General features: G+C 50.7%; 1 protein-coding gene across 4 annotated transcripts; it reads right to left on the bottom strand.

Moving 5' to 3' along the window:
• Window positions 1-209: 209 nt before the first annotated feature.
• TMEM86A (transmembrane protein 86A) lies at window positions 210-4,701 on the bottom strand. 4 transcript variants are annotated; one of them, XM_077114195.1, is made up of 4 exons: window positions 4,439-4,701; window positions 2,634-3,839; window positions 2,076-2,340; window positions 210-1,704 (listed from the first exon to the last, which is right to left on the bottom strand). In XM_077114195.1, exons 2-4 carry the CDS (start codon window positions 2,703-2,705, stop codon window positions 1,268-1,270), a joined length of 774 nt encoding a protein of 257 aa, XP_076970310.1. In that variant the 5' UTR covers window positions 2,706-3,839; window positions 4,439-4,701; the 3' UTR covers window positions 210-1,267. The 4 variants fall into 4 exon arrangements, with proteins under 4 accessions (XP_076970310.1, XP_076970311.1, XP_076970312.1 ...); XM_077114196.1 differs by having other exon boundaries at window positions 2,634-2,742; XM_077114197.1 differs by lacking the exon at window positions 2,634-3,839 and having other exon boundaries at window positions 4,439-4,700.
• Between the last annotated feature and the right edge of the window lie 4,752 nt (window positions 4,702-9,453).

Raw genomic sequence — 9,453 nt, 5'->3', positions numbered from 1 at the left:
CTACTGAACCACATCCTCACCCACATGTGACCAGGGAAATGAGACCTAATCCAACCAGCAGTGTCACCAGAGCCAGGGGGTCAGCCTGGCGCCAAGATGCATTGACCAAGACTGTGACCCAGCCTGTAAGGACAACCAGGTCCCCTGGCACCATGCCCCCACCCCTTCTCCAGGACACACACGTGCCACACAAGCAGGCAAGCAGGGCAGCCAATGGCTCTTGGTTTTTATTTTTTTTTTCACATGGGTAGTAGAGGATGGAACTCTCCCACCCTTTCTCCCCTTGCATTGAATGTGCCTTGGGCCTTAGTGACCCTGGAGTGTCATTGGAGCCTGCTCCTCTTGCCCCCAGGGCAGGAGGGCCAGAGAGGAAAGCATTGAGAGCGCATGTGTTATGTGGACAGGGGGACATCCCAGCTCTTTGAACCAGGCTCAGTACCCCCTCATCAGCTCCCTGAGGCCTTATCCCTGTGAGACCTTGACAAACAGCAGGACAGAGATAGCAGACAGAGGAAGACATAACTAGATGGGAGACAAACTACACACAGTTAGTGAGACATACACACACATACACAGAGTGTGGCCCCATCCTTTGGCATGGTTTACCCTAGCCCCATAGATGGGGCTTGAGGATGGTGGTGTGGGGCCTGAGCTCTGGGTTGGCCCATGAAAGAGATGGGTCCAACTCCTTGGCAGTTCCCTCTCCTGCCGGATGTCCTTTCAACCTTCCCACCCACCACTTTAAGATAGACTTTGTTCAAGTAACAAGGATAGATGAGGAAAAGGGAGACTTCACCCTCATACCAGTCTTCCCAACTACAGCCCATGAAAGGGGCTTCAAGCCCTGTGTCATCTCAGCACAAATTTCTCTTGTTTTGTTCAACTCTGTGCAGAAGAGAGGGTGGGACTGGGTAAGCCCAGCATTGCAATTGGTCCTGGGCATAAGAGATAGAGGCAGACTCTTCCCCCTAGTGGGGGAGGTACGGGGTCAAGGAGCTGAGCATCATCACCCTCCAGAGGGACTTTGACACTTCTGGATCCAACAAGGGGCACCAGGCTGACTCTTTCTAGCTCTCGGCATTGTCCTAGACCACTAACTTTGCTAGGTAGATTCTTCCTCCTCACTCCTTCAAACTTGCAGATTTCCTGGCTGGTACCTGCAGCTCCAGGCTGGCACTGCAGCCATCCTGAAACAGTTCCTGCAGGTTTCCAGGTCCTGGACCCCAGTCCCAAGAAGAGAGAGAGAGATGACCAGGCCCGTGGTTCCTCAGTTGGCCTTGCTCAGTCTATAATCTTCCACTGGATCCCGGCTCTCGACAGCTGACAAGGCGATGAACATCTGGGCGGCATAGTAGGTGGACATGATGAGTGCCCGGGAGTAGGGCACGGGGAAGCAGAACTTGTTGAGGGCGATGGTCAGGTCTGAGATGATAAACAGCAGTGCACCACTGCCAGCTGCCAATTCAGTCCAGCGCCAGGCTGCCCCAACCAGCCGCAGCCCTGCCATAGCCCGCCAGCCCATGAAGCTGATAAGGGCCATGTAGACCCCCACCAGGTAGGTAAAGGCACCTGAGAGGTATGGGTAGAGGAGGGCATAGCACAGGCCCGACAACACCGCCATCACCAGACCCGTCCGCAGGGCCAGTGGCCGCATGCCAAAGGCCGAAGCGTAGAGCATGTGGGTCACAGCAAACATCAGCAGACCTGGGAGTGAGAGGGGATGCTGAGGGCAGGCTCAGGTGAATTACTGGGTGGGTAGGGGAGTTTGGGATAACATAGGACCTTTGTGGGGAGAACAAGGATGGGAGGAGACCCATAAAGGTAAACCCTACTCCCCTACCCCCCACCCCCAGCCCTGAGGAACTCCAGAATTGATTACCAGATCATCTGCAAGGTCATCTACCAACAGAGGGGCCCCCCACAACTCTTAGTATAAGAGACCTTCAAACTTCCCATATTCTGGTTCAAAAGCTCCCTCCCCAAATCCTTGGCCCCCAAGAACTCTCTAGCTCCCAGCCCTAGGGCCCTTCCCAGGAAGCCACGGCCCTTCCCAGGAAGCCACGGTGGTCACTAACCGTGCACAAAGAAGCCCTGATCCTGCCAGATGAGGAAGGCATCACCTAGAGCAGAAAAGACAAGGCCCACAAAAATGCGGGTAGCGCTGGGGTGGGCCAGCAGGAATCCCAGGCCATGGGCCAGTAGGAAGAGCCAGAGGCAGAAGATGGGCAGGCACTTGATGAGGGCGCTGACCCACGACGGGCTGGACGAGGGCAGCCAGAGCACAAAATACACGCAGGTGGCCTTGAAGAAGGGCACCAGCTTGGGTCCCTCACTCTTCACCTGGAGGACACAGGACAAGGGTAGCACTCAGGGCTGGGGAGCTCCCTAAGGGGGCTCAGAGCCAGCACTCTCAACCCAGGCATCCACCCCAGAGACCAGCCCACTCCGCGAGCAGGGAGGATGGACACAGAAAAACCCAGTCTGGCCTGCCCCACCAGTCTGTAGGGTGTGAACAAACACATCATCACTCTGATGCTCAATGTATCAGGGTGGGGGTGGGGGGCTAGGTCTCCACTATTCCTGCTGCCCATGTCCATTCTTAACGCTGGGGCTGGGTCAGAGTAGTCACTCACTGGGCAGCAAACAAAACTTGGGCCAATATCCCCTCCAAGAGCCCAATGCTTCTCCTTTCCTGAGCCTTCCATTTCTCTTCACTCTATGTCAGCATCAGCCCCCAGCTGTCTGGAATAGAGTGGAGTCAGCAGGAAACCACAGATATGCCATGACTGGCCAACTTGTGATCCTCAGCAGTGGGGCCAGGGCACAAGTTTAAGGCCCTGGCAACACCAGGTGAATGCCAGGAATGTGTGAGGATGCACTGCCAATAACCTCAGGTCCCGTGGGCTCCCTCCTGTTTGGCCTTTCTGGTCCTCAGCCTCCGCTCCACCTGTCCCAGTCTAAAGGAAGCATCAAGAGTAAGAGGAGAAGGAGATGCTGGCTAGAGAAGTGGGCCCACGAGTTGAGGGCAAGAAAATTGTCCCTGAAGCACCAAAGATTTTAGGGATAAAGGGCAGGGTCAGCCAGTCTTGTTTCTCAGAGAACAAGAGCCATTCAAGGCATACCAGACAGAGAGGCAGGAAGTTGGGGAGGGGTGTTTGTTCCCAGCTTCAGATCTGGGGCTAGCAGTCAGAGTTGGAGGAGGTGGGGAATTGAGATGGGGAAGTTAAAACAGCTGACTTGGTCTCAGCTCATTTAGCCAGGAGGACAGTCAAAGAAAGATTGTGCCCAAGGTTACTGCAGGAACTCTCCAAGCTGGGGGAGGGAGCTGGGGGAGGATACTCTGAATCTGGACTAAAGAATATATGGTCCCCTGAAGCTCCTTTCCTTGGACTGCTGGTACAGGATCTCTGAAGGTTACTCACAGCCGCTGGGGTTCCCTGTATAGCCACCCAAACTCTGCCCAAAGTGATTGTGCCCAAGGCTGGGTGAGCTGTCCAGTTCAGGACTCTAGGGATACACTCAGATTCATAGACCACCAGATACCTGGGGACTGATCAGACTGATGAAAAGGGTTGGGGAGAGGCAGAAGGGTGGGTTCAGGGTCCAAGTCTGCCTTTGCTGTGTGAGGAGTGAGAGCAGGGAGAAGAGATGACTAAGTCTCTTCCCATGGAGATGCCTCCATCAAGCGTGGTCAGGGGTCAAGGAGGAAGGGACTGGAGGGGATGCACAGCCTCAGATCTCCCAGCATCCACCTGCCAGCCCTTGGAATGAACTATCAAGGTTTGCTCCATACCTCCTCCCCCAGCCTCATCTTTCTTAGAAGGAGAAACAGGTAGGAGCTGGGGAAACAGAGAAACAAGCGATGGAAGAAGAGCCGGGAGAGGAGACAAACTCTCCAGTCGGGAAAGTCTCAGAAGCTGTCAGCAGAGAACATCCCCCCCCCCCAACCCGTCCCCCAGCTGTTAGCGTTGCTTAGGGACGTCCTCTCCCTTCTCCTCACCCTCGACGTGTTTAGAAGCAGCAGAAGGGGAAGAAACAAGTTTGGAACAGTATTCCCAGGAGGTCCCTGTCACCCTCCTGCCCACGTCCCCGCCTTCTCCCACGCCCGGCTGTGGTCCACCCACGCTGAAGCCCGTGGCCCGCTGCTTCTCCCTCTCCAGGCCGCCACCCCACCGGCCCGCGCCAGACACACTGGGAACAACGAAGTCACGCTTCCGAGTCACGTGCCCACTGTTTTCCTCCCTCCCGCGGGTGAGCGGGGGGCGCTCGGGGGAGGGGTGCCGCGGGTCCCGGAGCCTGGGCGGTGACAACACCCACCTCCGGCCGGGGGACCCCTGCCCCTCCTCGGGCCCCCAGCGGCTTGACCTGCCGCCGCCCAGCCCCCAGGCCAGCGGGCTCCGACCGCGCGGGACACGGGCTGGCTCGCCGGCTCACTCACCACCGTGACCGGGGACACCATGGCGGCGGCTGACACCCGGCTCCGGGCTGCAGCGGCCAGGACGCGCCCGCGGCCAGGTGAGGAGGCTACGACGCAACAAAGCCCGGGGTGATGGACAATGCCTCCGGCGCGCCGGGCGCTCGGGGTTCTGCCGGTGAACCCCGCAACGTCACTGCAGCCACCGCCAATGCGCGGGCTGGAGCCCAGAGGGGGCGGGGACCAGCTGGCAAGGCTGGCCGTCCCCGGGGGGCTTCTACTGGGAGAGAGGAGGCTTCTCCCAGGGGGCGGGAGGCGGGGCTCCCTGAGGCTCCGCCCCCCCGGGAGGCCGCGCCAAAACTCCCGGAACGTGACCGCCACTCCAGCCCCTGGGTGAGGACTCAGCTTGACTGAGAGGAAAACACATTCCGAACGGGACGCAGGGCTACACACGTATTCTTAGAACCCGAGGGAAAAAGGCAGCTTTTAAGCGTGCAGTCCACACGGACACAATTGCAATGAGACCTACAACCGTCACAAACGGACACGCAAAGGCTGCAGACACACAACCTTCGACATGAAAAGAGACACATATATAGGCGTGCTGCAGCTAGAGCAGTTAGGCAAGAAAAAGAAATAAAAGGTAGCCAAATTGGAATGAAAGAAGTAAAATGGCCTCTATCTGCAGATAGTATAACCTTATATATAATACAATATTGAATACAAGTGGTGAAAACAGGCGTCCTTGTTCTTTATCTTAAGGGGAAGGCTTTAAATCTTTCACCTTTGTATATAATGTTAGCTGTGGGTTTTTTTTATCAACAGCACAGATTTTAATGAGCTTGGGTACAAAGACACCTGAACACACAAAACATGAAACCTAGAATTGTTTCCACAGACTTCAGATCAGTGCTTGATTACCCAACAGGCTGATTAATCAGATGCATAGGTCACACCCACACAGCAATTTTCCAGCCAAACCCTCTCTTACCACCCAGATCTATTCTCCGCCCTTCTCCACCTTGCCCTGGGAGGCTGACCTATATGGACTGTGCTGGCAGGATTCATTTGCCCTTTGGCTTCTGGGTGAATTTAGCCAATAAGAATCAGAGGTAAGGGATCAGAAGATGAGACGCGAGAGCGTGGAGGGGGAATTGGGATTATCCACTCTTCCCACCAGCCCATTGGGCCAAGCTCAGGTTCTGACAGTGGCTTTGTTCGTCCACGCTTCAGCTCCAAGCTCTTTCCCTGTACCTTCAGGGATGACAGTTGCCTCTATGGCTAGTTTTAGGTACCTCTTCATCCGTGGCAGTTTCCTACTCCCCCCCCCCCACACACACACATACCTCTGCAAATAATCATTAAATCCTCTTCAGTCACATTCTTGAGTGTGCAATTTTCTGCCAGCTTCAGTTAAATTGTTGAGTGTATCGCTCCTGCCAGCACCCTGACTGATCCAGGCATTGAGAAAAGAGAAGCCCTGCTCCCTTCTCAAAGAGAAAGTGCTTATTCTAATTTTGTTCACATGGTTAAGATTTTTTGTTTCTTCCAAATATAAATTTTTATTTTATTTTAGTGATTTTATTTTCAATTACATATTATAATGGCAGGGAACGGGATAGGGCTGTTTGAAGTCAGGCAGTCCATCATCTCTGTACCCAAAACAACTTGTTAGTGTGGCCCTCTTCATACAGTGTGGCTATTTTTCTCTTTACTTGTCTCTCCTATAAGAATGTGAGCCCATAAATTCATTCATCCAACAAATGTTTACTGTTTTCCTACTATATGCCAACCACTATGTTAGGTGCTGGGGTTTTAAAAATTGAGTAAAATGTACAACATAAAGAGTGAACGTTTATGTAAACTATGGACTATAGTTAATAGTATAAGTATAATAATAATGTTTCATCATTTCTAACAAAGGTACGTGATAATGCAATATGTTAATCCTAGAGAAAACTGCATGGGGGCATCTGTGGGAACTCTACTTTCTGAATCATTTTCCTGTAAATCTACAACTGCTCTAATAAAAAAAATTGAGTAAAATGTAGCCTTCTTCATAGAACACAGTTCAGTGGTGAAATGATGGAAGTAAACAACTAGTATGCAATGTGGCAATTGAAATACTTGAGGTATGAAGGTATGTCAAAGGTGACATCAGAAAGAGGAAATCATTCATTGTGCCTGGAGGAGTTGAGGAAGCTGGGACTAAATCTAGAAGGATGAGTTGATTTTAACTATGTAGATACAAATGGAAATGACATTCTAGACAGTGAAGACTATAGAAACACAAGAGAACACACTGAATTCAGGAAAATAAACGTAGCACTGGGGTGAGTTAGAGAGTGGAAGAGGTGAAACTAGAGAAGTAAGCATGAGCCAGGTCAGGAAGAGTCTTGGATGTTTTGCTAAGGAGTTTGGACTTGACCTAGTAGAAGGCAGTAAACCAACTGTCTGCTGTTCCTTAGCTTCTCTGTTTGTCTCTGGCTCACATAAATTGGAAAGCATGGGTCATATATCATTTTGAACTTGCCTTGCTTCTTCCTGTGTGGCTTTTTCTCATCCAATGGCCTTCTCCATCTCTGATTGCTATGGTTTTGCCACAGGATTATTTGTTCTCATTTAGTTTGCCCCACTTGGAATTGCAATCCAGCTCTAAACTGTTTATCTTATTCCTGACATGCTGTTGGACCTCAATTAATATTATCTCTATGACTGTTCAGATCCATAAAACACTTCTAAACAGCTCTTGGAGTCCAACACTCACCCTGCCTATAGATCTGGGGAGGAAAAACAGACCCCAGTGAAGAGATATTAATGGAAGTATGACAAGATCAGATGTTCTGACAGCAGTATGGGGGAGTAAGTTGACAAATTGTTAGACATGAGCTGAATGTGTGTCAGCCAAGTGGACGTGTTTGGCAGGAACTAGAGAGCTGGAGCTTGGGACAGAGGTAAAGACCGGGGTGAAGTCACAGGCATCCTGAAGGCTAAATTGTAGATGCAATTAACCAGGAAGAAGTCTTGAGGAAGTAGAGAAGAAGGACCAGAACAGACCAAACCTTGGGGGTCGATAACATTAAGAAGAAAAAGAAAACCAGGAGGGAGATAAACACACAAATAAACAGAGAGGCTGAGGATATATCTGCACACTCAGACCCCACAGATATATCCAGATCCAAATACACTCAGAGAGAAAGAGACAGACACCTCCAGAGAAGAACATGCTCACAAAGATGGTCTGTGGTTTTTGTGGTTTGGTTCCCTCAAGAACAGGTGACAGATGGTGGTTCTGCTTCCTCATTGTAATGAGCCAGAATTTTGAAGACAGAGGATCATGACCTATCTCCTTTTCTGACTGCCTACTCCATCAACCTATGATCTACGGGAAGCTCCACTCCCCCAACCCCAGCCAGAGGCCCTTCCAGGGCTGTCCTGCACTAAGCTTATAGGAGTCAACTTGGGGAAACTGAAATGGTGACACCCACCCTCTGAATGGTGGCCAGGGAGTTGAGCCCTGGAGAAGGCAGATGTAGCTCATGATGCAAGTCTATTCCTTAGGAAAAGAACAAAAGATTGTCACAGAACTCATCTTTCCAGATCCTCAGTGTTCTGGTTTGCTAGCTGCTGGAATGCAACACACCAGAGATGGATTGGCTTTTAATAAAAGGGGATTTATTTTGTTAGTTCTTCAGAGGAAAGGCAGCTAACTTTCCACTGAGGCTCTTTCTTAAGTGGAAGGCACAGGATGGTCTCTGCTGGTCTTCTCTCCAGGCCCTTAGGTTCCAACGACTTTCCCGGGGTGATTTCTTTCTCCATCTCCAAAGGCCTGGGCTGAGCTGCAAGTGCTGAGATGAGGAATGCTGAGCTGCTTAGGCTGTACTACGTTGCGTTCTCTCATTTAAGCACCAGCCAATTAAGTCAAACGTCACTCATTGCAGCAGACACGCCTCCTACCCGACTGCAGATGTAATTAGCAACAAATGAGGTTCAGGTACCATTGGCTTATGTCCGCAGCAACAAGACTAGGTATGCTCACCTGGCCAAGCTGACAACTGAATCTAACTAACACACTCAGGATTAAATTTGGATGCTATCTTGAGATAATATGTGAGTCAGTATCTCTGAGGACATTCTGGATTCTTTAGTTGGCCTCTGGAGTTGGGCCAGACATATCTGGGTTTCAGTCCAGGCTTTCCATCTACTGTGTGGCCTTGGGAAAGTTTTTTAACCTCTCTCTGAGTCTGTTTCTTTTTCTATAAAATAGTATACCTTGCAGGGGTTTGTGAAGTTAGTTAATGCATGTATCATATCTAGCACAATCCCATACCCATAGGGATTGATTTCTCTTTCTTTTTTCTTTTGACAAGGGCATCATCAGACCTTGAGATTTAGTGAATTTTTAACTGTAAAGCTGCAAAACTAAAGATCTCCTATTGGGGTTCTTTAGAAGGATCCCTGCTTTTAATGGGATGTATGGGATTTGATGACCTCCAACACCGAGCTGCCAAAGTTCAAGGTTCTGCCAAGTCTTTTATAATAAGTTCTTCTATTAAGGTCATCCAAGTTCAGCCTTCTCACCAACACCCCCACCCAGGCTGTAAGCTCTCTAGAGTTGCTCCTTCCTCAGTGTTGGGGAGGGAGTAGAAATCAGAAGTTATAAAGGAGAAGGGTTTGGGGGTTTGGCAGGAGGATGACCTTTGTGCCAGTTTGAAGCTATTGTATACCCCAGAAAAGCCATGTCCTTTAGTCCTTATTCAGTATTGCTGGGCAGGATCTTTTTTATTGTTTCCATGGAGATATGACCCACCCAATTGTGCGTGGTAACTTTTGATTAGATGGTTTCCATGAAGATGTGTCTCCACCCATTCAAGGTGGGGTTGCTACTGGAGCCCTTTAAGAGGGAACCATTTTGGAAAGAGTCACCAGAGCCAACAGAGCCCGGATAGCCAAAGGCTGTTGGAGATGAAGAGAGAAAACACCCCTGGGGAAGTCATTGGAGAAGCCTGGAGAAAAAGCTAGCAGATGTCCCCATACTG

The sequence above is a fragment of the Tamandua tetradactyla genome, chromosome 8, assembly GCF_023851605.1.
Source record: "Tamandua tetradactyla isolate mTamTet1 chromosome 8, mTamTet1.pri, whole genome shotgun sequence".
NCBI lineage: Eukaryota > Metazoa > Chordata > Mammalia > Pilosa > Myrmecophagidae > Tamandua > Tamandua tetradactyla.
The sequence above is the reverse complement of the archived record's forward strand: the minus strand, read 5'-3'. Positions and strand labels throughout refer to the sequence as shown.

Bases quoted from the DNA above. Each gene is read 5' to 3' on its own strand.
- TMEM86A (XM_077114195.1), bottom strand. From the start codon at position 2,705: ATGGAAGGCTCAGGAAAGGAGAAGCATTGGGCTCTTGGAGGGGATATT. The intron at 2,341-2,633 runs GTGAGTGACTAC...TGTGTCCTCCAG, and splicing joins CAAGTTTTGTTTGCTGCCCA to GTGAAGAGTGAGGGACCCAA. The intron at 1,705-2,075 runs GTTAGTGACCAC...TCTCACTCCCAG, and splicing joins TCAGGGCTTCTTTGTGCACG to GTCTGCTGATGTTTGCTGTG.